Source organism: Octopus bimaculoides, chromosome 3, assembly GCF_046866305.1.
Source record: "Octopus bimaculoides isolate indiv1 chromosome 3, ASM4686630v1, whole genome shotgun sequence".
In the NCBI taxonomy this organism is placed as follows: Eukaryota; Metazoa; Mollusca; class Cephalopoda; order Octopoda; family Octopodidae; genus Octopus; species Octopus bimaculoides.
The window spans coordinates 56,849,898-56,877,270 of NC_142930.1; the positions used below are offsets into that span (position 1 = coordinate 56,849,898).

Consider the following 27,373-nt stretch of genomic DNA (forward strand, 5'->3'; position numbering starts at 1 on the left):
CATGTCTTATTTCACATATATTGCCAAGTGCAATAGTAGAAGGGAAAGCATTGATAACTTTCTGACTGGTTATATGCTATAACCAAGGATATACAACTTCAGCTACATAATGTGTGTGTGTGTGTGTGTGTGTGTGTGTGTGTGTGCGTGTGTGTGTGCGCGCGCGCGTTTTATTTGGTTCAGTCAGTCTCTTGTTATTTTGAGTTTCACCTGTTAGTGCACAGGATCTTCATGCAAAGTTATGACTGAAAATTAATCAGATTTGCTCATCTGTCTGTCTGTCTATCTGTTTATATATATATATATATATATATATATATATATATATAGCTGAAATTTACAGAAAAACAAAAGATGAAGACAGGTGTATAAACAACAAACAGGTGTATTAGTTTAACACTTGGGAAGATGAGAAAGTCTTTTATGTTTTGAGCCTACACTCTTCAACAGAAAGGAGCACAAGGAAATAAACAGAGAGAGAATAAAAAACTTTTGGAGCTAGTGGTCAATCATATATATATATAGTCAATCCAAACATGAACAAGCAAGAAAAAAACAACAACGCAAGGACGTGGAACAAGTACTGTGTTATTGGACACTCAGGAAAGGAAAAGAAAGAAAGAGGATTTCACATTTTGAGCAGAGCTCTTCATCAGAAATATAGAAAATGTCCAAAGAGGGGAAGATGGAGAAAGAAAATCGCCAACGATACATGATGGAAAGAAAAATACAGTATGGGGTGAAAAAAGAAGAAGCAAAGAGAAAAAGAATGTTTAAAAGAAGAAAGGAAAAGAAAACAAAGAAAAGAGAACATAAGGAAAGGAAAAACGAGACAAGGCAGAGAGAGTTAGAGAGAGGGAAAGAGAGAGAGAGAGAGTAAGAACAGAGTGAGAAGAAGAGGAAATGAAGGTAGTATATTGATAAGAGAGAATGATGTAGGGTGGGCAAATATGAGAATGTCCAAAGAATGCAATGGAAAAATTCAATAGAAAAATAGCAGATAAGAACATGGATAAACTTTGGAACCATTGGCATTTATGGGTAGTAACAGATGGAGGAAAAAGTAAGTAAATATATAAAAAATAATGACATGACTGTTAGAATGAATAACAGCGAGGGGGCTAATTTGAAGGAATGGTAAAAAAAGTGTAGGTAGCAATTGTGGTAGTAGTGTATAAACTAAATATAGGATAATACTAAAAAAAAAATTTGAGGAATAAATGGAATAAATGAAGGTATATAGTAGAATATTGAGGAAGGTATGGGAAAATATTGAAAAATTCCGAAAAAAGAAACAAAATGACAATTAAGATAGAGAGAAAAGGAATCATAACAGGAGTGGTTTTAGAGGGCTGGTCCATAGTTCAATAAGTAATAATTGAAGTAATTGTTATAAATAAATAAAATAAGAACTATTAACTGTCTCTCTAAAATAATACCTCTGTTGCTATGATTTGTTTCCTTTTCATTTTAACTGTTATGTTTTACAGTAATTTTACATTTTTTCTCAGGATTGTTTACAAAACTATACGTTATCCAATGTGTAAGTAGGGTGTGATATGAGGTGACTTAGTTGTTATTTATAACAATGTGTGTGTAGACCAATGCTTCTCAAACTATCTGATGTTTTTTTTTTCTTATCCAATGTTCCAGGAACAGGTAAGATTTCTTAGTAATATCAATTAGTACCGGAAACAATATATATAATGAATATAATAAAAGTTGACAATTTTTTTTATCTTATATTTATTTTGTAAACAAATAAGACAATATTACATAAGCTGATAAGTTGCTTACTGCAGTGCATAAGGCGAAATAACTGAAATTATGCTATTGTTTCTTTCTTTTCGGGAAACTCGCCGCGTACCGGCAGCTGATGACTGGCAGACAGGCACCGGTCCGCGGACCCCCCTACTTTGAGTAGCACTGGTGTAGACAATTGACAAGTGTTAAACTGTTTCGTCTAAATGCATTTAAAAGACAAAATCTAAGGGAGGTAACACATATCTTTAGATTTAGATTTGTGCTCTAAGGGGAGTAATTAAAAATGTATGTTATTAGAGTAGCTTGACCTTACAAGTTTTAAAAAAAAATTGGAACACTTAACTGCTATTGCACGACTTCTAATCTTGACAATTCTAAATCTCAGGCTTTATATATCTGAAAGAAACCCGCATCTCATTAAGAAATTCTTTTCAGATTTTAGTAAGGAAAAAAAAAACATAACTCCCTAACTTCCTCATAATTTTAATATTTCAAGTTACACATTGTATATTTCTTCAAAATTAATAGAAATACTACTCTTTTTTTTTTACGAGTGAATTTCTGTGAAAAGATTTTTTTTATTTGTTGGCTAATTCTTCATCATTTTGAGAATTTTTATTTGTATCTAAGTATAATGGAAAGGACAATATTTTTGTTTGCAAGGATAACTTTAAATGACGATGATGTTCATAAATTTGCTCGTGTGTTGTGAAAAGATCTAGAATTTAACGTTCTGAACTGACCTTGGAAGTAAAAGATTTTTGGTGCTACAGTTTTGTGCCATTATGTTTGTGTATGTATGTGTTGTTATACAAAAAAGCTCAATAGCAAACATGTGTGTGTGTGTGTGTGTGTGTGCGTGTGGTTGTGTGTAGATCATATGGAATGTTATAAATTGCCATTATAACAGGCGTTAGGAGAAGAAGGAAAAGAAAACTCAATTTTCTGAACAAAAATTAACAACCTGCAGATCATATTTTTCTAATTTACGTCAGCTTTCCACTGAGTTAATTTATCAGAAACTCTCACCGTTTCCGGATATTGAAACTTCACTCAATATAATACTTTCATACACATAATAAAAAGTATCGATTTTATTTATCTTATCTAAACAGATTTTAGTAATGAATTGTTGTTTGTATTCATATAAAAATTTTGGATGAAAATGTATGGAAAGAAGCAGCATATAAATAAAACATTAAAAAAAAATTGGACTGGAGTTGCGTCCCTTTAATCTCTTATACTGCGCATGTTAAACAGGAAGCGGATATTAAAGGGTCCTTCACCATGTTGACTTGTATATGTTTGAACTTTAACGTTTTCAGTTGTTTTGTTTGCTGTTTACATCCCATCATTAATTAGCTTATAATTTAGATGAATTGCTGGTGTAGTTTACATTCGGGGAATGACTTTACTGAATCAACTTGACATCTATATACCATTTGAATTTATACGGAAATGTGTGGAGAGCAGCCATGAAGGCCGCCCTGTTTCGTGGTCGGCTTCTATCAATGACATCGTTGCTTCGGACAAGACTTCAGATCGTCTCTTATCTCATCCGATCTCTTCTGGTAATAGTTCGTTTTGTTCTTTTATACATCCTTAGAGTTATGTTTACCCAATGTCTCGGTAATTTTTTACCATCTCTCCTTTTACTTCTCTGCGTGTTTTAATTAAGTAAAACATTTTCTGATAATTAAAGTGTCATGAGAAGACGTTTTCCTTAACTATTGCGCCCCGCTGACTTTGTCCCCTCAACTTTCAGAAAAATGAATGTTTATTAATGAAATTTCTTATAAATACCTTTCAGTCGGTGCAGATTACGTCTATGTTGGTATTTGTTGTATAAAGATTTGGTGGGGAGGATGGAGTGAGTAAAGAACGATCTGGCATATCTACACAACTGTGCCCCACCTCTCGCTTTTGTTTCCTCATAACTTCTAGAAAAATGGATATTTCTTAAATGAAAATTTCAACAAATATGCTTTATATGGTGTAGATTTCGATTGTCTAGAAATTTGTGAATAACGTTTTCGTTTCAGTGGGGAGTAGAGTTTTGGAAAATTCACTCGAGTGAGCTTTCGTTATTACTTTCAGAAATATGGGTATTTTTTTTAATGAAATTTTCTACAAAAATACCTCTCAGGGTGTGTAGATTACGTGTTTATCTTAATTGAATATGAAAAACAAACAAACAAGCAAATTGGTGCGCTCGCACACATATTGTCGTACATCATACCTACATGTTTGTATGTTTGTGTGCTCACCATTTTTCTATTCAAATCAACTTAGAAAATTTCATTAGAAAATATTCATTTTTCTGAAAGTTATAAGGAAACAAAGCTGACACATGAATTTTCTGAAACCCTTCTTTCAAACCACCCAGAATTATTTTTTCAAACAAATTTCGATATGATTAGAATATATACAATCTGAAGGATATTTGTTGAAAATTTCTTTCAAAAATATTTATTTTTCAAGAAGTCATAAAGAAACAAAGTCGGTGGTGGTGGGGGCACACTTGTGTATGTATGCTGATCAATCTCACAATGACTTCAATTTAATGTGGAAGTCTACTTGAATATCTATTAAATAAAAATGTTAAGGATTATAAATGGATTTAGTTCTATCAGAATTTTATCCAGTAATCAAATGATCCTTCTTAAAGTCTAATTTCAGAAAAGATAATTAAAAGTTTGTCTTTGATAAAGGATCTGGGAGTTTATTCATCATATTCTTTTGAAGAAATATAAATAGAGTAACATTGACATGGAAAAAAGCATTTCATTTGAAAAATTTCAATGAAGATAGTCTACAACAATAAAAAGTAAGTAGATGACAATGAAAGAAAATCAGTGAATAAATAATCAAAATATAATTATGTACATGTATACTCCCTCAATTACATATCAGTCCAGAATATATTGGTGTTATTCCATAAGAGTTTGAGTCACTTCAAAACACTGACAGCAAATGTTTGCAATGTTGAAATACTGGAGCCAGGTCATTTCATTAAAGTCCTGCCTAAGGACTCTAATTAGTATCCTAAGGCAGGATACTAATGAAATTAAAAACTTCTATGTCAGTTTTCCAGTATCCCTTCAAAGCGTCATTTGCCAGAAATTCAAAAATGTAATTTAATGATAGTTAATTGTATTTTAATACCTTATTTCATTCAGTAGCAGTATCCAACTCACTCCACTCGACATCTGTCTTGTGAAGGATATGTGATTAAGTTAAAATTGCTTCAGTTTATAAAGTAGTTGAAAAATTATGTGAGAATATGTGTCCTGGGGATTGCTCTCACATCCTAAACTGGTGCTGTTGATGCTGCTGATAGCTTATTGTCAAGTAAAACACACAAAGATTAGAAACCAGTGAATAGCAATTTGGAGGTTGAAGAATTACAAAAAAAGCTGTTTAGTCATTTAGCATTTAACCTGGCCATATTTGGCCAAATATTTACCTGTTTTATGTTCAAATCAATCAGATCTGGCCTCTCACACCTAGCCTATAATGTCATTCTAAAACTAAACCATCATATCTTCAAAATCTTAAAGCTGTGAGATAATATATGACCAAGTTTTAAAAATGTGAATACGTAAGCATTACACTTTACAGATTAATAATCTGAATGCTAAAGTGTCAAACAAGAAGTGCGATATACAGAAAGCAATACTCTAATGTGGCCTTGACTGAGATAACAGACAGATTCTCCTAGAGTGATAAAGAAAAACTGATGCATCAAGTTGGATTTGGTACACAGCTTGCTAGTTTTATTGGAACAGAAGACTGTAGTGACAGAAACGAAAGTACAGCATGCAAGTGAGTTAGTAATTGTGGTGGTATGTTGGTGAATGATGCTTATCAGGTAGTTGCCCTTTATTTTGAATGTGGTTTATGAAGTTCAAGACTAGCAGTTGTGCGACCCTAGGTATATAAGTAACATGTTCCAAATATTTGGCATCAAAATGTTACACATTTGAAGGGTAACAAAATTTCAGTTTAATTACTTAATAAAAAATTTTAAATGTTTATTCCAGTCATTGGCAACCTATTGCATGTAGGACTTTCTAAAAAGCATACCTAACAAAAAATTACTTGCAGTTTTCTTTATGATGCAGCCTACATGATGGTGAGCCATGTCTCATGCTGCCTGCTTCTCACAAATGGTTACCTATGCTTGGTTTATTCCATGTTTCAGTAGAAGTGACAGTGTATGAGTTGTTAATCTACAATAAGAAGAGTAAGAGAGAGAGAGGCATAACTGAGCGTTAAGGATAGAGTGTGAATTGGAAAGAGCCACATTGAAGCAATCTGGAGCATAACATAAAAAGGAAGTCTCTGCATATAACAGTCACTATAAAGAGAAATTAATGATGAAGATCATATTGTCACTTTTGAGATTTTAGAAGGGAAGGCAGTAGGTTGATATTTTGTTAGGTGAGGAAGTTCTTTGAGGTTATGATTCCTTAGCTTGTCTCAGTCAGTCCACATTCTTTATTAAGAGAGAATAATATTGTTTAGTGATCACAGGTGCTTGGGTTGGACCACATTGTGAAGGAGATTTTAAAGTTCAACAATGATAAAGAAAGCTGAAGTGTTTGACAGTTGTGTACAAAATTAATGCAAATGATATCACTTGGAAAAAAAGACTTTGGGTTTGGTTCATGCAACCTACGTTTGAATTCTCTCTATTTTTGCCTTAAAAAAAAAATGGGTTTCAGACTTTTGTTAGGGGCATTTGAGATTCTGAATCTCAAAACAAATTTTATCCTCATTTGTTTTGTAATGGATAATGTTGGAGCTTTTTTGGGTGCACCTAAATAGATAGAACATGTTCAGTTGTCAGCACAAAATGGTCAAATGGAATGCAATATTATAAAGTTGAGCTCATAATAATATTTGATAATGTTATCATTTTAACCATATTTCTTATATCTATCTTCAATAATTTGTATTTGTCTAACATATATTCTGGATTAGTTTATTGTTATATTGGCACTTATATATATAAATACACAACGGGCTTCTTTCAGTTTCTTGCAATCTGAAAATATTACAAAAGTATTTTTAATATTTTTGCATATTTAAAATCTGTGTATTTGCATGTCATTTCTTTTGTTTTTATAGTAGGGTTTGCCATTTTATTGCCCACTTTTCTTTGCTTCCATATGTTAGACAGAATTCATCCAGATAGATTTTCTGTCGCCGGTGTCCTTCCTGTCACCTTTGTTTCCGAGAAGAATAATATTTCCTTTGGTCAGGCATGTTTTGGCAGAAGATTGGATATGAAAGATACCGCTTATATGACTGTCATACATGCTTACAGTTTTTGTGTTTTGTCAATAGAAGGAGAGAGAGACCTGCACACATATGACATGCTTCTTTCAATTTCTGTCTACCAGATCCACTCACTAGGCTTTAGCTGGCACAGTGCTATAGAAGATATATGCATGTGGCACCACACGGTTAGGTTGAACTTTAAATCTGTAAAAACACATGTAGTTTAAAAGGGTTGGATGTAGTGCAGGATCCTAAACTCTCACAGAACACAATGTATCATTAAAAAGTGAGGGTACAAAGTTCCAGATTCACTACATCTATTGTGTTTTTACTTTTAGGTAAGGGTACATAATTCTGTTTAGCACTGATGTTTGAAAACGAGATGTAGGCTATGCTTCATAACCACTTAACAATTCAATTATAAATACAAAGGGTAACACTTTGTCTAAACTAGTAGGGGAAAAAAAAATCACCGGATGTAAAATTAGATATGAAATAAAAGGTGTTTGAAAATTCCATATTTACTTATTTATGATAAGTAGTTAATCTTAATGAATTTGACAACTTACTTGATTATTTAAGAAATCTTATCAAGTACACATATTATGTTGTTTTTTTTTTTTAACTTATCAATGCAACTGCTTTACAGTTTTAGTTATAGAGAATATTTTAGAATAATGTAAACGTTAAGGTATTTCCTTAACTGATTTTGTGTCACCATTTAGAGTCTCTAGGATTAGTTGTTTGAAGTCAATCAATATAGGGAAAATGATCATGTAAGAAAGCAAAAATAAACTTCTTGCTGAACAGGATTGAATGTGTGTATATGTGTCATGTGTATAACATATATATGTATATACTTGCTTAAAAGCTGCCCGATTTCTGTATCTTACAATACATCTCAACGCTTCTAAAAAAACAAACTTTGTTTGTTTACTTTCATCGTATATATATATATATATATATATATATATATATATATATATATATATATACTAGCAGAGATACCCGGCCTTGCTCGGGATTAAAATGGCATGGATTTTTATTGCTTTACTTGTTTGAGTCATGTGACTGCGGCCATGGTGGGGCATCGCTGTTGGTCGAAGAAATCAACCACAGGATTTATTCTTTGTAAGCGTGGTACTCATTCTGTCAGTGTCTTTTGCCAAACCGCTAAGTTACAGGAATGTAAATGCAGCAACATCAGTTGTCAAGCAATGGTGGGGGTACAAACACAAGGCACAGGCACACATATATACGACAGTCTTCTTTCAGTTTCCAAGTACGAAATCCACTCACAAGATTTTGGTCAGCCTAAGGCTATTGTAAGCATACATATATGTATATATATATATATGCTTTCGGTGCGAATGGCTTTATTAAAAGGTGCCATATTTTACAATTCTGTAAATAATAATAATGGTATTTTTATAGAAGCTTAAAGCTTATGCCGTTCACTGTGCAATAACTAACGAAAATAGTCTAATAACGGAGCATATAAGCCCTCGACAGAAAAAAAGAAGGCTTTCCCATCCACGTAGGACGCGAATCCACATTCCTCTGTGAACATGACTGGGTGTGTGACCTTCACGCATGGATAGGAAAGCCTTCTTTTTTCTGTCGAGTGCTTATATGCCTCGTTATTAGACTATTTTCCTTAGTCATTGCAATGTGAACGCCATAAACTTTAATCTTATATAAAAATACCATTATTATTATTATTTACAGGATTGTAAAATAGGGTGTTGTATAAGAAAACCATTTGCACCGAAAGCATATGTATATATTACGGAGATGTACTTGCATAGCAAGTGACCTGATCTGAGATCATGTGCTGGAATGAAAACAATCACAGCGTGGAAGGTGTTTATAAACCATTTAAAATAACACAAAAACCGTTAGATTCACTTCAACATTTAAATTTAATTTGTCAAAATATTTTCGTCGCTTTGAGACTGCTACCTGTTCACTGACAAAATTCCGTGCTGCATCAGTGAATAGGTCACGGTCTCAAAGCGACGAAGATTTTTTGACAAATTAAATTTAAATGTTGAAGTGAATCCAACGGTTTTTGTGTGTTATTTTAAATGGCTTATAAACACTTTCCACGCTGCAATTGTTTTCATATATATATAATTCGAAAACATGAACAGTTTTGTAACATTGTTTACAAAATAATAGCTGATCGTTTGCGAAGGAGCGTATCTGCAGTCAACACTTAGGGTTTTTGTTCTGGTAACTACTGTTCTCTCCCATGTTCATGCACGACCAGCTATATTTCGCTATGAGTAGAGCAACAGATTCAGCAAATTTGGAAATTAGTTGTGGAGAAATGGAGAATATCGTTTATATTATGTATCACTCACTAAAAAGACGAAATTTTAAAAATCTGTTATCTCTTTCTCTCTCTCTCTTTACACCGTCGCTAGAAGGGGACTTAACTCATGTTGAAAATTGTTAGAAGTTATGGTTTAAAATTATTTTTAATGCAAAAATTCACGTCTTAAGAAGCAAAAAAAAAAATAATAAATGGTTCACTCCGGGCATTTTTGTCCATGAGGAATCCATTGGTGCGACTCCCAGATTGCTATCTTGTAAGGTGTGGATTTCTATAGATGCATGCAACACACACACACACAAACTCAGCTTTACAATATGTACTGATGATACACAGATTGATATAATTCTGTGTAAAGTACTTTTGTAGTGGAGATCAGGGCATCCAACCATAATGAATTGTTTTAGTTGTACTCGTTTACATACTAAATGTTACATCAACCATTGTGTGATAAGATCTGATAGTACAGTGTCCATTTGTCATATTGCCAAGTATCATTTGACAGATCTGTCTAGTCTGTGCCAACTTAGAAAATAGACATTGAAATGGTAATGACAATGATAGAAAGAGTATAAGTTACAGAAAATCAGAAAGAAATATTTGAGAAATGTTTTGCTCTTTCCTTCTTTGTTTTTTTTTTTTTTAAATATTAATACCGAAGATGATATCTTTGTACTGGAGTCTTTCTTATAAGATAGATAGAATTCCACTCAAATATTTCTTGGAGTGTATCTTGTCAGATCACCACAAGATCATTCTCCTGATCTTAGAAGGACCCATACTTTGACATACCATAATTCTTATCAATGTCGGTGAGCTGGTAGAATTAGCATGCCAGGCAAAATGCTTAGTAGCAATATCGTTTGTCTTCATGTTCTACATTCAAATTCTGCCATGGTTGACTTTGCCTTTTATTCTTTCAGGGGTTGATAAAAATAGTACCAGTTGAGCACTGGGGTTGATGTGGTCAACTTACCCCATCCTTTGAACTTGCTAGCCTGGCCTTGTGCCAAAATTTAAAATCAGTATTAAGTTTTTATCAATATGAAGGTGGTGAGAGTCCTTAAGCATGCCAGGCAAAATGCTTGACGGCCTGTCTTTACATTTTGAGTTGAAATTCTGCTGAGGTGAACTTTGCCTTTCATTCTTTCAGAGGTGATAAAATAAGTACCAATTAAGCTCTGGGGTTGATGTAATCAGTTAATCGACAATCCCGAAATTGCTGGCCTTGTGCTAAGTTGCTTGGACTTAGTTTACTTTTGCCCCCACCTCCCCCACCATTTTTTCTTGCAAAAAATCACAAGCTAGACAACATATATAAAAGTATCTTGTGTAAACACTGGGCTTTAACATATTTGAATAGTGAAAGCATAGCAAAATATCTGGAGAAATAGCCATGACAGTTATTCTGACTTTCTACTCACTGGATTACTGACTATATCAGAAGCAACATAAATTTACATGATTCGTGATAGTAGAAAACAAGGGAGATAATCTTTCTATCTTGACTGCATAAGTGGAATGGTGTTTTCTGATATGTAACTATGTGTATTTACCAAATATATTCGAATAAATATCATGGTAAGAGGCTTGTCATCATTTCACAAAAAAAAAAAAAAAAAAAAAGAAATGGAATGGCTTATGTGGTAAGAAGCTTGCTTCCCAACCAGATGGTTCTAGGTTCAGTCCCACTGTGTGGCACCTTGGGCAAGTGTCTTCTGCTATAGCCTTGGGCCAACCAAAGCCTTGTGAATGGATTTGGTAGACGGAAGCTGAAAGTAGCTCGTCCTGTATATATATATGTGTGTGTGTGTATGTATGTATGTATTTGCATTTATTTGTACCGCCACCATTGCTTGCCAACTGATGTTGGTGTGTTTACATCCCTGTAAATTAGCAGTTCAGCAAAACAAACTCATAGAATATGTACTGGGCTTACAAAGAATAAGTCCTGTGGTGCTCCAGCATGGGTGCAATCAAATGACTGAAACAATAAAAGAAAAATAGTCATAAACCCACAACAAAAATCTTCTATTTAAAACAATATTCTACAAACTAGAGAAGCATTCTTTTGCTTTGTATCTCTTCCAGTATCTTTTCTACTCTAGGCGTAAGGCCCGAAATTTTTGGAGAGGGGCCCAGTCGATTAGATCGATCTCCAGTATGCAACTGGTACTTAATTTATCAACCCCGAAAGGATGAAAAGCAAAGTTGAACTCAGAATGTAAAGACAGACGAAATGCCATTAAGCATTTCGCTCAGCATGCTAATGTTTCTGCCACCTCGCTGCCTTGTATCTCTACTAGTAACTTGCAAGAACAATAAATTAACCGTCAACAAGCCATATGCATCATTCACGGCAGTTTGAGTTTTTAGTGTTTGTCAACCCATTACAACGCTATTGTTTTTCTATAAACGCCCTTAATTTTGCTCTCAGTTGCTGCAATATTTTGTATTTGAATGTGCATGTTTAAACTTGTTGCATGCATGTATGTGTGTATGTGTATTGGACTCATATCTGTCCTCCCAGACAAGCATGAATTGGATGAACGTGTTAAAAGATTATTGGATGTAGTTTTACTACTGGTTACTTTTGTAGTTCTAGATTTAGTTTCATGCATACTCATTCATAAATACACATATATATATAGAGTAATGGTTAAGACCCCTTTTGGTCATGAATGACCATGAGATTGCAACTAGAAAACTACCCTCCAAGGCACAAGTCTGGGTGAAGTTGTTTATGGAAGACCAGCTGTTGCCCATGCATACCAGTCTCCCTTCTCCATGCCACTAATGTTATCCAAGGGAAAGGCAGAGGCTGATGCAGCTTGACACCAGTGATGTCGCAACACATTTCTACAGCAGAGTGAACTGAAGCAACACAAAATAAAGTGTCTTGCTCAAGAACACAACACACAGCCTGGTCTGGGAACTGAACTCACTACCTCATGATTATGAGCTTGACACTCTAACCACTGAGCCATGTGCCTTAACTATATATATTTTCTTACTTGTTTCAGTCATTTGACTGCGGCCATGCTGGAGCACCACCTTTTAGTCGACCCCAGGACTTATTCTTTGTAAGCCTAGTACTTATTCTATAGGTGTCTTTTGCTGAACTGCTAAGTTACGGGGATGTAAACACACCAGCATCGGTTGTCAAGTGATGTTATCAGGACAAACACACATACAAATATATATATGACAGGCTTCTTTCAGTTTCCCTCTACCAAATCCACTCACAAGGCTTTGGTTGGCCTGAGGCTATAGTAGAAGACACTTAACCAAAGTACCACGCAGTGGGACTGAACCCAGAACCATGTGGTTGGTAAGCAAGCTACTTACACAGAGCCGCTCCTATATACACGCACACACATATATGCATGCACACATACATCCATACATACATTGATGTTGAAATTCCAATGACGAAACCTTGGATCTGGGTTAGAAACCTGCTCTTTCTCTATTGGCAAAAAATCTTGAAATAAAGCTGAAAAAGGCATACATACATATTCAAGCAGTTATAGCTGTGTGAATACATAGTTTGCTTCATTACCATGTGATTTTAAGTTCTCAGTCACTGTTTGATAGCCTAGAGTAGCATCTTTTACTCAAAACTCAGTCCATCAAACCAGTAGTGTCTTCTACTTTAGCCCCAGACTGATCAAAAACTTGAAAATGGATTTGGTTGATGAAAACTTAAGGAAACCTATTCTATGTGTGCATTACTATCTCCTGGACTTCATGTGATAGTTGTAATATGTCTGTTTATGGGGAACATTACCCTGCTTGAGAACAAGTGAGGGTTGGTGACAGGAAGGGCACCTAGTTGTAGAAAATTTGCCTTGGCAAGTTCTGTCCAACTTATTTAAGCATGGAAAAGTGGATGTTAAATACTGGTGATGATGATGATGATAATTTAAACATGTATGGTTATACTTTCATTATTCTTTTCTATCTTCCTTTCTTAGAACCTAAAGAAGACGACTCCAATATCGACATCATGCAAACTGCAAAAGTCCAGACTGCAAAAGGTTCTGAAAATATGCTACAGATGTCATTTTCAGAAATACAACTACAGGTTATGGAAGGTCGGTGTGGTTTCTGTTTAAGTAATGTTACTCAGAATGAAACTGCTTCATCACTTCAGATCTGTCCATCATCAAAACTGAATAAGCAATTTGATTCTGAACCTTATATAGTTAAACTATCCAAATTATCACCCACTTCTACAGTGACCTCCCTTATTAATTACGTTGCATCTTTGAATGATTCTGGAAACTCTTGTGATCTAAACAGTGGTGCTGGCATCACTGAAACACCTCCTGTAAATTCACTTGACTCTGCAAATTCAGAAGATTTACAGAAATTAGTTACGCTAAATCAGTCAAGTGAGCAAGATGAAACCGAGAAAGCAGATCATTCTGATGCATCTTTAAGCAAGATATCTTCACAAGATCTTCAAGCGTCGTCATTGTCACCATCTTCAAAAGTTCTTCACAACAATGAAGAAATTAATGAAAATAGTTCATTTTGTGAGTTACCTCCGCAAGTTTCTCAAACTTCATTTTTGTATTGTTCCGGAAGTGTTACAAATGCAGAAGTGCTGCACAGTGTGAGAACAACTGTCGATGATCTAAAAAAAAATTTGGTTTCCACGGAAACAGAAGTCTGTGATTCCTTCATCGAAGCTCAAAACTCGGCTGCGAAACCTCACAAGAAACGAGGCCGCAAACCAAAACAGATGTCAAATAAGGCAGAGTGTAATCAAAATAAGAGTGAGTGTGATCCAAAAGAAGCTCGTTTGGTGACTCGTCAATCAAAACGCATTATGCTACGTGGAGTGAAACATTTAGCTAATCAAGGAAAGAAGGGTAGCAATGTTGTTGCCTCTGAAATCCCCAAGTCAAAAGTTACTGATGTATCTAGTAATATTATGCAACTTTTAGAAAGTACAGCTGTAGAAGATATAACAACCTCAGGAAGGAATTCAGAAAGTGTACAAGCTGATGATGTAACAGGATCAAACCTTTCAACAACGGCAGCCATATATGAAAAACATGAGCTCATTTCCGGCAAACAGAAGAATGATACAGGCAGTGGCAAAATGCACAAACCAGGACGTAGGAAAAGGAATAATGTGCGTGTCGTTCAATGTCGTTATTGCCAAAAAATGTTCTGTGACTACACTGGTGTGGATGAACATGTGAAGAAATTTCATGCAGATGAGTCTGATTTCTCTGAATACGTAACTGAGCTGAAGAAACTAAAAGTTGTCAAGTGTAGTAAGTGTGATGCTACTCTTCAGAACCGATATTTGCTCCAAGATCATGAAGACCGTGTACATTTCCAAGTCGATTCTCAAATATGTAGCCAATGTGGCAAGTCTTACAAGAATTTGAAAAGCCTCCGGAATCATGTGCATTCTGTTCATTATGTCAAAGGGAAATCTAACTTATGCCATTTGTGTCCTGCTAAATTCAAGTGGGCTGCCACTCTCAAGCAGCACATTCAAGAGATCCATGAAGGAATCCGCCAATTCTCTTGTCCAACATGTAAAAAAGAATTTTATAGGAAATCTCAACTAAATCGTCACAAAAGAATTCATGGTTCAGATATATCTAAAATGATTGTCTGCAAACAGTGTAATAAAAGCTTTTGGTTTGAGAACAATTATATTCGACACATGCGAATTCTTCATCAGCCTCAAAAGGAACTGTTTCACTGTTCTTACTGTGGAAAAGGGTTTAGTCAAAAGGCAAGTATGGTTGCTCATGTTCAGTTATTACATTTTAATTTATACACTTTCACTTGCAAAATCTGTAATATGGGTTTCACTAGATCCAAAACGTTGCGAGCTCACATGACACAAGTTCATAATGATACTGATTTTGTTGTGACAAATTCTCAGCGCAACCGATTCAAATATAACCGAACTGCTGAAGATCTCCTTTATTGTACATATTGTAAGACAGGCTTTTACTACAAAGCCAAACTAGTTGAGCATATACATCAGGAACACTTATCATACTTCCCTCATCGTTGCAATAAATGTAAGCAAGGTTTCCTTGAAAAGAAATTTCTTGAAAATCACCTTAAAAAAGCACACAATATTGATGAAAGTATAAATTCAGAGATGGATATGTCTAATGAACAACCTGTTGAAGATATATCTGAAGAACTCCCTAAAAATGACATGAATTCTTCTGAAGAGTGCTGTGAAGAATTACTGCCAGCTGCAGAGGGTAGCAATTACGATGTACCAACTGCACCGTTATTAGTAGAGGTGTCAAATGTAGACAATACAATACATTATTTGATTCAGCATACTGACCAGGAACATGACTCTGAGAATAACCAACAAGTGATTGAGAACATTGCTAGCCTGTTATTGGTTGCTGAACAAGCATCTAATAAGGAATCTTTACCAATGGTTAATATGCAGAACCAAACAGAATTCTTTCAACAGCTGCAATACAATGATACATTTCAAAACTGATCACTCGTTGACATTTAGATATCACAGGTAATTTCAAGGACTTCCGCCGACAGTTTTATAAAATATATACAAACATCTATTGTGTTTGTCTTTATTTCTTATATTACTTTTTCACCAGAAGAAATATTTGCATTTCAAATTTCTTAAACTCTCTCTCTCTCTCTCTCCACCCCTTTTTACTTACATTTGTTTCTTTATTTCTGCCACTTCAGATTTTCCATTTCTTTTATCTTTTATATTTTCTTTTGTCTTCCCTCTTATCTTGTCAGATTCCATTATCAAATCTCAATTGTTACAACAAATCCTGGTGTCTCAATTATTCACAATGCAGAGAAATGCTTTAATACCATTAAGCAATGGAGTGAGAAATCTGTGTAAAAGTTTTTACTCTAAGGGGATTTCCATATACAATACAACAAGTCATAATGCAAACAAGACACACTCGGTGATGTACATAGCAAATTACTTTCTGTACTTGAGTTAAATGTTGACAGTGATCACAGCTGTTTACATTTTATTAATTTTTAATATATAAATTGTGTTGGTAAGAGCTGTATAACTATTGTAAGTAGTTATGTCCCTTATATCTTGCAGTACCATAGCATCTACGGTAGCTAGCAATTATGTCTTGAATTAAATGATACTGCTTGGAACTTTATCACATCAGTTTAGTCTATTTGGAACTGTTTCTCAACCATTTTATATCTATAGGCCCCTTGTATTTCTATCTTACTTATATGTATCCCTGTAGTCATTCAATGTTTTAAAAATTCATGATATATTTTTATAATTAAATATCATTAAGAATTGTATTAAGAAAGCGCAATTGTAAAAATATTTTGTGTATTGTAGAAGTATAAGCAATTTTATTGTACACAAATTTTAACTACAAAATCTTAGGTGGACCCCAGTTGAGAACCCATAATTTAACCCTTTAGCATTCAAACTGGCCATATCAGGTCAAAATGTTTAAACCTGTTTTATGTTGTAACTGGCCAGATCCAGCTTCTCACATCAATCCTATAACATCATTTTAAAACTAAAGAATCACATCGTTGAAATCTCAAAGCTATGACATAATGCAGGATTAATTCAAAACAAATCTTTCGAGCGGGATCGTTGCCAGTGCCCCTGGAGGACTGGCCCATGTGCGGGCGACACATGATATCTTTCGAGCGAGTTCGTTGCCAGTGCCCCTGGACTGGCTCTTGTGCGGGTGACACATGAAATGTTTCGAGCGGGATCGTTTGCCAGTACCCCCGGATTGGCTCATGTGCGGGCGACACATGAAATCTTTCGAGCGGGATCGTTGCCAGTGCCCCTGAACTGGCTCATGTGCGGGCGACACATGATATCTTTCGTGTGAGATCGTTGCCAGTGACCCTGGACTGGCTCTTGTGCGGGTGACACATGAGGTTTTTCGAGCGAGATCGTTGCCGGTGCCCCTGGACTGGCTCATGTGCGGGCGACACATGAATCTTTCGAGCAGGATCGTTGCCAGTGCCCCTGGACTGGCTCATGTGCGGGCGACACATGATATCTTTCGTGCGAGATTGTTGCCAGTGCACCTGGACTGGCTCTTGTGCGGGCGACACATGAGGTTTTTTCGAGCGGGATCGTTGCCAGTGCCCCTGGACTGGCTCATGTGCGGGCGAAACATAATATCTTTCGTGCGAGATCGTTGCCAGTGCCCCTGGACTGGCTCTTGTGCGGGTGACACATGAGGTTTTTTCGAGCGAGATCGCTGCTGGTGCCCCTAGACTGGCTCATGTGCGGGTGACACATGAAATCTTTCGAACGGGATCGTTGCCAGCGCCCATAGACTGGCTCATGTGCGGGCAACACATGATATCTTTCGAGCGAGTTCGTTGCTAGTGCCCCTGGACTGGCTCATGTGCGGGCGGCACATGATATCTTTCGAGTGACATCGTTGCCAGTGCCCCTGGACTGCGGGTGACACATGAAATGTTTTGAGCGGGATCGTTGCCAGTGCCCCTGGACTGGCTCATGTGCGGGCGACACATGATATCTTTCGAGCGAGACCGTTGCCAGTGCCCCTGGACTGGCTCTTGTGCGGGTGACGCATGAAATGTTTCGAGCGGGATCGTTGCCAGTGCCCATAGACTGGCTCATGTGCGGGAGACATGAAATCTTTCGAGCGGGATCGATGCCATTGCCCCTGGACTGGCTCATGTGCGGGCGACACACAAAATCTTTTGAGCGAGATCGTTGCCGGTGCCCCTGGGCCGGCTTGCGGGTGATACATGAGGTTTTTTGAGCGAGATCGTTGCCGGTGACCCTGGACTGGCTCTTGTGCGGGTGGCACATAAAAGACACCATTTCGAGCGTGTCCGTTTTCGTGCGGGTGACACGTAAAAGCACCCACTACACTCTCTGAGTGGTTGGCGTTAGGAAGGGCATCCAGCTGTAGAAACTCTGCCAAATTAGATTGGAGCCTGGTGTTGCCATCCGGTTTCACCAGTCCTCAGTCAAATCGTCCAACCCATGCTAGCATGGAAGGCGGACGTTAAACGATGATGATGATGATGATGAATATAAATAAACATTATATTTGACAGAGTAATCTGAATGCTAAAGGGTTAAAATTTATTAGTTACTGATTCAAAATCATTAAGATAATTAAGCCATACAAATTTAGCTTTACAGCAGATTATTTTTGTTTTGTTTAATAAGGTGTTTCAGTTATGAATTAGGAGATTTTTAGAAATTTCCTAACATATCAATCCCGACCTTAATCCTAATAAATTAGAGCATTTATTTCTACATTTTGAGTTTAAAATTGGTAACAATTATACTAGATTTTTCAGCTTAGGATAATGCTTTAAAAAGAAAAAAAAGTTTATACGAAATGATCTTCTGAAATATATGAGACACTTTTTGTTTATGCAATTTCAAAAGCCTAACAGAAAAGTAGATGAATTTCTATTTAATTTATTTATAATATATGATTTTAATTTTAGAGCAGTAATGGCTGAAGAATATAAATCATCATTTCTAAGAAGTTCTTAATACAATCAACCATTATGAGGACCTGGCTGCTAGAGAATAACACTTTGGAAGTGGGTTAGTGCTAGATCTAACTGGCTAGATCTTTGGAACAAGCTCAGTCTAACGTAATGTTGTATCAACTGCCTGTCACTTCTAAGGGACTGACAATAATGAGAAAATTTGAACGATCTTCGTCAAAACCTAATAACCAGGAAGAAGCCCTTTGTTACCAACAGAGGTAGCAACTTGCCTAAACTTTGCCCAGCCCATTCTTATTCTAGCAACTACGCTTTCAGAGCTTTCTCCTCCCTTGACTCAGTCACCTAGGTAATGGAAATTAGATCTCCTCTCCCCGGACATTTGAGAGAGTCTGTTTTCTGTACATACCAAGTGTTTATTGTAATTGCATACAAATACTACTTTTTCTATTAACTTTCTTGTGATACCAATGCATCTCCTGTGTCCATAGCTTGCACTGATTACATCATGTGGAGTTTCTTCCAACACCCTTTCTACATATCAAGTAGGGCCATCTCCCTGAAGGGATCAGTGATTTGTCTGTTTTCCTACTTATTAGGGCTTTGGTCTTTACTAAATTAACTCTAAATCCTTTGATTCCAAATTTTGCTTCCACACCTGAAATTTCCTTTCTAGTTTTGGTAGTGATTCAGCTATAAGAACAAGGTCATCAGTGCAGAAGAGCTCCCGATGGCAGCCAGTCTTAAATTCCTCTGTTATGGCCTGGAGGACTATGATAAACAAGAAAGGGCAGGAAACCGATCCTTGGTGAATTACCTGTACACTAGATCCCTTGTTGCACTCATTGCCAATTTTCATCTCACTGACAGCACCCCTGTTCATGGCTTGTACAGCTCTCACCAGTCACTCATCTATCCCTAGCTTCTGCATTGCCCAACAGATAAGGAAGCAGGAGACCCTGTCAAAAGCTTTTTCCAAGTCAACATAAGCCAACAACAGAGGGTTATTATTTTTGGCTAAATACTTCTACCTCACCAAGGAGATAGCATCAGTCGTGTTTCTCCGAGGCACAAAACCAAACTGCATCTCATCTAGGCTAACTCTCTTCCTAATTAGTTGAGCCATAACACTTTCTTTAACTTTCATCACCTGGACCAGCAATTTGATACCTCTGCAATTATTTCTGTCTGAGGTGTCAAATGCAGAAATTTTAAAAATTCTCAGAGAAAACAGAATCAGGTAATTCACCATGAAAGGTTCAGGTTTTGCCTATTACTGGTAATTCCAGGAAGAAAAGGCCTTTTGCAGATTTCTCTCAAACTATTAACCATTGTTAAAATGCTGATTTTTATACTTATCCCATTCTCCTCATAGAGGATCTTTGTTATATTCAAATATATATTATAGCAGAATTGATCTTGGTAACATATATCAGTTTCCAAGGTTACTAGGACACTACATATGTTTATAGAAGTTCTTATAGCTGCTCCAAACATTTGGTGTATCAGTGTTTCAGCTAGTCAACAATGATTTCACCGACAAAAATAATTGAAAATAACCATCATCATCATTTACCATCCGTTTTCCACCCTGGCATGGGTTGAAGAGCTTCACAATAACTGGCCAGGCCAGGGGACACACCAGGTTCCATAGTCTGTTTCGGCTTGGTTTCTACAGCTGGATGTTCTTCCTAATGCCTGTATATATATGTGTGTGTATGTACATATTGCATCATGGTAAAACGAAATCAGAGCACAGTAAAAGCCTCTATTGTGTAATATTTTTATAATTTCTTAGGTTATCTAAAAAGATTTTTACGTAGAAAATTGCATTTCAATCCAGAATGTCTTCAACCACTTCAAGAGTTATTGCTACCTCAGAATGGTAGAAAATTACTTGTCGTAGACACTCAAGTTCTGCACATACTATGCCAAATAAATCCTTAACTGTTCTTCAAGAATTAAGCCCTTCGTTGATTCAAATTTTTCTCTGAAATTATATCATTAAATATATTGATTCTATTAGAAATATTAACCTTTTTAATATCAGCCTTCTTGAGACTGACTTTGTTCCTGTGATACAAACTTCCTTGTTTAAAAGAGATTTAACTCTTTAGCATTCAGATTACTGTCAGATATATTACTTATTCATTCACATTCTTTTAAATTCATGCATTATCTCATAGCTTTAAAATTTCAATGATGTGATTATATTTTTTTTAGAATGACATCATAGAGTAGATTTAAGAGGCTGGATCTGGTTAGTTTGAACATAAAACAGATAGACTATTTGGGCCTAATATGGCCTATTGAAAAGCTAAAAGGTAAACTGAAACATTCCTTCAAAACTTCGTGTTAATTTATGATCTAAACACCAGCTGGATACTGACAAAATTTGACTAAATTCTTAATTATCTTAAGAATTAATTGAAAGGGTTAAACAGGCAGCTGTAACTACAAATAAAAGTCACTTGTTTTAGCAATGAAACAAATGCTATTGGTGGAACTACCACTACATCATTATCACATATTGGTAGACTGGTAGTATTTTACACAAGGTCCTTAAATAATTCTAAAAAAAAAAAAAAATCTCTAACCACATTGTCAAAAATTAAGCTTACACAGTTGCAGATGCTGTGAAAAAAATTGATACATTTCCTCAGGAAATATTTTAATTCAATGACAGATCAAAGGTCTATTTCATTCATGTTTGACAATAAAGTATTGGAAAAATAAAATTGCTTTAGAATCAAACTTCCGTCTCTCCTCTTTCTCTCTTCTCCTCTCACTCACTATATAAACTAAAGATGAGGCGTGAAAAAACTTTTAGTTGATCCGTTTCATGCTTGTAGTACTACTACTCCTAAAAATTTAGAATTACTCCATAATTCCATAGTATATATATATATTCCCTGCTATAAAAATAATGCTTTATTTTATTAAAGCACATAACCTACAGTTTTCTGTCAATGAGGTATAAGTAATAAAATCTAACCTTTTATCATCTGAAAGATACTTCTCTTATAAAAGCTTCCTGTCCATTTGGACCCTTCTCCATAGACCTTAAACATCTTCCTCATTTTAATAATTCAAATGCATACTTGCTATAATCGATAGATTTTTTTTCCCATTCATCTATATAAAGCATAGTACAAGTTTTATTGTAAGAAGGTACGCACAGGTGTGGCTGTGTTGTAAGAAGCTTGCTTCCCAACCACATGGTTCTGGGTTCACTTGCACTCTGATGCACCTTGGGCAGGTGTCTTCTACTATAGCCTTGGGCCAACCAAAGCCTTGTGAGTGGATTTTGTAGACAGAAAGTAAAAAAAGCCAGTCGTATATACATAATATATTATATATATATATATATGTATGTATGTGTCTGTTTGTCCCAACATCACTGCTTGGCAACCAGTTTTGGTGTGTTAAAACCCCATAACTTAGCAGTTCAGCAAGAGAGGTCAATAGAATAAGTACTAGGCTTAAAAATAATATAAATAAGTCCTGGGGTCTGATTTGTTCAGCTAGAACCCTTCAATGTGGTGCCCCAACATGGCTGCACTCATATGACTAAAACAAGTAAAAGATAAAAAATTAGAACTCCTCACTTTTCTGTTCTTTGATATATCGTTATTTAATCAGATTGGTTGAGGGTGATGAGGTGCTTCTTTCTGTCTTTCAAGTTGAAACAATTTCTAATGCAAGCCATAAAATCCTTTAGAGTTACTCAGGTAACTCAGTGTAAAATGTATGGTGGAATTATCTGAAACTGTTATCTTTGACAATAAAATATTTATCATTTTACAATGGGAAACCATGTTACCAGATAGTCTGCATGCTTCGTGATCATTGCTACCAAAAGAGACACATCATGAAAGAAAATACTCTCCACTTGGTTTTCTAAATCTGCTGCACTTGTTCATAATTCAAAATCTGAATTACTAGTGGAACTTAGAGAACTCCTTGAGGCTTATTACAATTACACTCATGGTTGGGAGACTGCAGGTTTCTAAAGAGATTTAGTTTCCTCCAGACAGACATGATGACCATTAAATAATGCCAATTATTCACAATATTATTCACTAATAAATTTAAGGTGGTGAACTGGCAGATTCATTATCATGTGGAGCAAAATGCTTAGTAGCATTTTGTCCATCTTCACATTCTGAGTTCATATTCCACTGAGGTCGACTTTGCCTGTCATCTCTTTCAGGGTCAATAAAATAAATAGCAGTTGAACACAGGTCAATATAACCAACTTGCCCCACCTCCCCCTAGTTACCAAATACCACTTTTCATCATCATCATCATCATCGTTTAACGTCCGCTTTCCATGCTAGCATCGGTTGAACGATTTGACTGAGGACTGATGAAACCGGATGGCAACACCAGGCTCCAATCTAATTTGGCAGAGTTTCTACAGCTGGATGCCCTTCCTAACGCCAACCAAATGTCATGAACTTAAACATTGAAATATTTAATATTTTGTTTAGAGTGAAAATAAACAAATACATCTAATATGTTAAAGTAGTTGATAAATAGTAATAAAGAATATTTTCATCATCCTTTAACGTCCACTTTTCCAATGCTTGCATGGGTCAGGTGTAATTTGTTGAGGCAGATTTGCTATGACCAATGCCCTCTCCTGTCACCAATCCTCACTTTGTTTCCAAGCAAGATAGTATTTCCTCTGGCTATACAACATCACTTGTATGGTGGTGATCCTCACTTACAACACGTGAAACCAAAGGTACATGCACACACACACACACACTCATGGTGTGACTTGTGTGGTAAGAAGTTTGCTTCCCAACCACATAGTTCTGGGTTCAGTCCCAATGTATGTAACCTTGGGAAAATGTCTTCTACTTTAGCCTTGGATTGACCAAAGCCTTGTGAGTAGATGTGGTGACAGAAACTGAAAGAAGCCTGTCAGATATGTATGTATGTATCTATATGTGTGTGTGTCTCTTTGTGTATGTATTTGTAACCTCTGACTGCTTGACAACTGGTGTTGGCCTGTTTACATCCTTATAATACAGCAGTTTGGCAAAATAGGCTGATGGAATAAATATCAGGCTTTAAAAAAAATAGGTACTGGGGATCAATTTGTTCAACTTAAATTCTTCAAGGTGGTGTCCCAGCTTGACCACAGTTTGATGACTGAAGCAAGGAAAAGGGTAAAAAGATATATATGTAAAAGCTCCCAGCACACTCTGTTAAGTGGTTGTTGTTAGGGAAGGTGTCCAGCCATAAAAACCATGACAAATCAGACAGGAGTCTGGTGCAGCTCCCTAGCTTGCCAATATGAGTCAAACCGTCCAATCCGTGCAGCATGGACAATGGATGTTAAATGATGATGATGTGGTTGCTGATATATATATGTACTGTGGGTTTGTTCCAATTTTTATCAACAAAATCTACTCACAAGACTTTGGTCAGCCCCAAAGCTATAGCAGAAGATGTGGTGCAAAAGAGTTTATTAAAGAACAGGTGTTAGAGCTGTTTAACTCCAAAATATTATAGGCGCAGGAGTGGCTGTGTGGTAAGTAACTTGCTTACCAACCATATGGTTCTGGGTTCAGTCCTACTGCATGACACCTTGGGCAAGTGTCTTCTAATATAGCCTCGGGCCAACCAAAGCCTTGTGAGTGGATTTGGTAGACGGAAACTGAAAGAAGCCTGTCGTATATATGTATATATATTTGTATGTGTGTCTGTGTTTGTACCCCCCCCCCCCAACTTCGCTTGACAACCGAGGCTGGTGTGTTTACGTCCCCGTAACTTAGCGGTTCGGCAAAAAGAGACCGATAGAATAAGTACTAGGCTTAAAAAGTCCTGGTGTCGATCTGCTCGACTAAAAGGCAGTGCCCTAGCATGGCCGCAGTCAAATGACTGAAACAAGTAAAAGAATAAAAGAGTAGCTTCCATTTTCTGGTAGTATTGCTGCTTACTTTATATGACTCTTAAATTGATTAAAGGCTGCTTTCTAGAACTTTTCTTATTTCAACTTACAATAACATCAAGTGAAACTGCAACTTTGGTGACTCATAAAATGGAGAAAAACAAACATAATACAAAAAAGAGCCAGACATAAAGAAATGAAATTGTGATTGACAGCAGTTAAAACCATAGTTAATAGCAACAGTTTTAATCTACTTGTTTGGCCAAATAGTTTTTAAGCTTTCCATATAGTTTATGACATTGAATTATTGGAAAGAAAATTGGTTTCTTGTTAATTTAATTCACCTAATATTTGTTACAATAATCTTCTTAAAAAGCTTTTAAAAGGATTAGTGTAACAATTACTGGACTAATTAATAAAAAAAGAAAGCAAATATTACTGTTTTAGTGAGTAGGGAAATACGATTGTAGAAATAAGCTGATATAGCTAAATTTTGCTTATATTCTATTGATGAAAAATCAATTTGACTGCTTAACAGTGGTTGTGGCTGACAGCCTCTCTTGTGTTATCTACTAAAGATTGTTCTCTATAATTTTTTTCTGTGTAGTATTTTCTGGAAACATATGACTGATTATTGTATTATATAGAGCTCTATTCCTCTTCCAGCGATTAACAAAAATTGAAATGTATCATCATTTGATAACTATAGCAAGTCTTGTAAAATATAATGCAGTATGTTTATCTAAAGAGCTTTCTAAATAACACTGAAGGTTTTTTTAACTCTTTTGTTGCCATAATTCTGTTGAATGCATAGCCTTTGTTTCAATTAAACTTTAAAGTAATGAAAAATTTAGGAAAATTACTTTGTCACTATTAATCTGGTGTTTAGAATATGTTAACATTAAATTTTGATGGAAGGTTTTAATTTTGATCATTTTAAAACAAGTTTATATCAGAACAAGTGTGAAGGTGCATGGCTTAGTGGTTAGAGTATTCAGCTCACAATGATAAAGTTGTGAGTTCAATTCCCAGTAACACGTGTTCTTAATGTTGCTCCTGTTCACTCAACTGGCAAAAATAAGTAGTACCTGTATTTTAAAGGGCCAGCCTTGTCACATTGTGTTATGCTGAATCTCCCTGAGAACTACATTAAAAGGTACATGTGTCTGTGGAGTACTCAGCCACATACACATTCATTTCACAAGCAGGCTTTTCTGTTGATTGGATCAACTGGAACCCTTGTTGTTGTAAGCGATGGAGTACCACTATATGAGAACAAGTGGCAGGCTGTTATCAAAATGGTTAAATTCACTCAGTTACACTCATCATTGGAGTCTACTGTGCATTGTAGCCTGTTTAACAGTGCCTGTGACTTCCTTGACACCAATAGCTTAGAGACACAACTTTCTAGACTTTGTCTTCATCTATCATATATCTAAGACTAGAAAAGCACTTAGAGAGTGCAGACCTCTGCCAAGCAGCTCATTTTAAGATAGATACGCGAGTAAAATTACTAATAGAGAACCAAAAGTAAACTTTGGAAACAGCAACACCACCATAGGTTATGTGGAAATGATGAACGTGTTTTCAAGGGAGATAATCAAAGAACGTAACATTGTAATACTTCATGTAAAGTAAATGTAACAAATGAAAAATCATTCAAGAATCCATAAAAATCCCAGGATCACTACCAAAATGTAATCATTTGTTCCTTGTGTCATTATCAACTTTTTCTGCAAGTTTCATCAAATACTGTTCACAACTTTTTGAGTTATTTTGCACACAAATGGACAAACCAACACCAATGGAAACATAACCTCCTTCCTTGGCGGAGGTAATAAGTCGGCTTTAAGAAATCTATCCCTTTTATTAGCATTATTTATGATGGAATATGAACATAGCACTGCAAATTAACCAACCACTTATACAAATATATCTGCTGCTTACAGCAGAAAGTTATGTATACACATGGGACTTACAGCTTCGTTGCATTGGCCATTTGTTAACTATTGGTCATGGACACAAATAAGCTCTATGGTGGGATGGAAAATAAATTGTTTATTTATCATTTTTCCAACATCCTATTGACTCAGCCAGCTGTAACTTTCAATCTGGTCTAACGAGCAGACACAAATATTTACATTAAAAAAACCCTTTACTAGCTATTTCTGCCTGCTAAATATGAACTATCACTGCCAGCTTCTAAATTAGGTTTGTCTGTTTATGGTAACTGTGAAATAACAATTTTTAGCGAAGTAGTCAGTAAAGTAAATTAAATAAGTAAAATCAGTGGCAATGCTAAAATCTACTGATTAGATAGTGTTTGGTGAAAAGCTAGAGTATGTGGCTTATTTTCAGATCTGAAAAATGGTTTCTTAAAAGATAACCTTAATACCCTCAAAATTCAGTTGTATTCATAATTGAGATGACAGCTGTTGTCAAATTCAATTTTGTACAGTTTACTTTTTAACATATATAATTCTAGCTTGAGTATTTGCATAAATTTATTTAGCTTTATTAAGTAAAATTTGTTTTGAAGCATAAAGAGAAAGGATATTCGTAATTTCCTTATATGCCTTATATTAGCA

General features: G+C 35.7%; 1 protein-coding gene across 1 annotated transcript; it reads left to right on the forward strand.

Annotated features, from left to right (window-relative positions):
• Nucleotides 1-3,018: 3,018 nt before the first annotated feature.
• LOC106875201 (uncharacterized) lies at nt 3,019-15,970 on the forward strand. Its single transcript, XM_014923246.3, has 2 exons — nt 3,019-3,335; nt 13,366-15,970. The coding sequence occupies exons 1-2, from the start codon at nt 3,170-3,172 to the stop codon at nt 15,891-15,893; spliced, it is 2,694 nt and encodes an 897-aa protein (XP_014778732.1). The 5' UTR covers nt 3,019-3,169; the 3' UTR covers nt 15,894-15,970.
• The last annotated feature ends 11,403 nt before the right edge of the window (nt 15,971-27,373 follow it).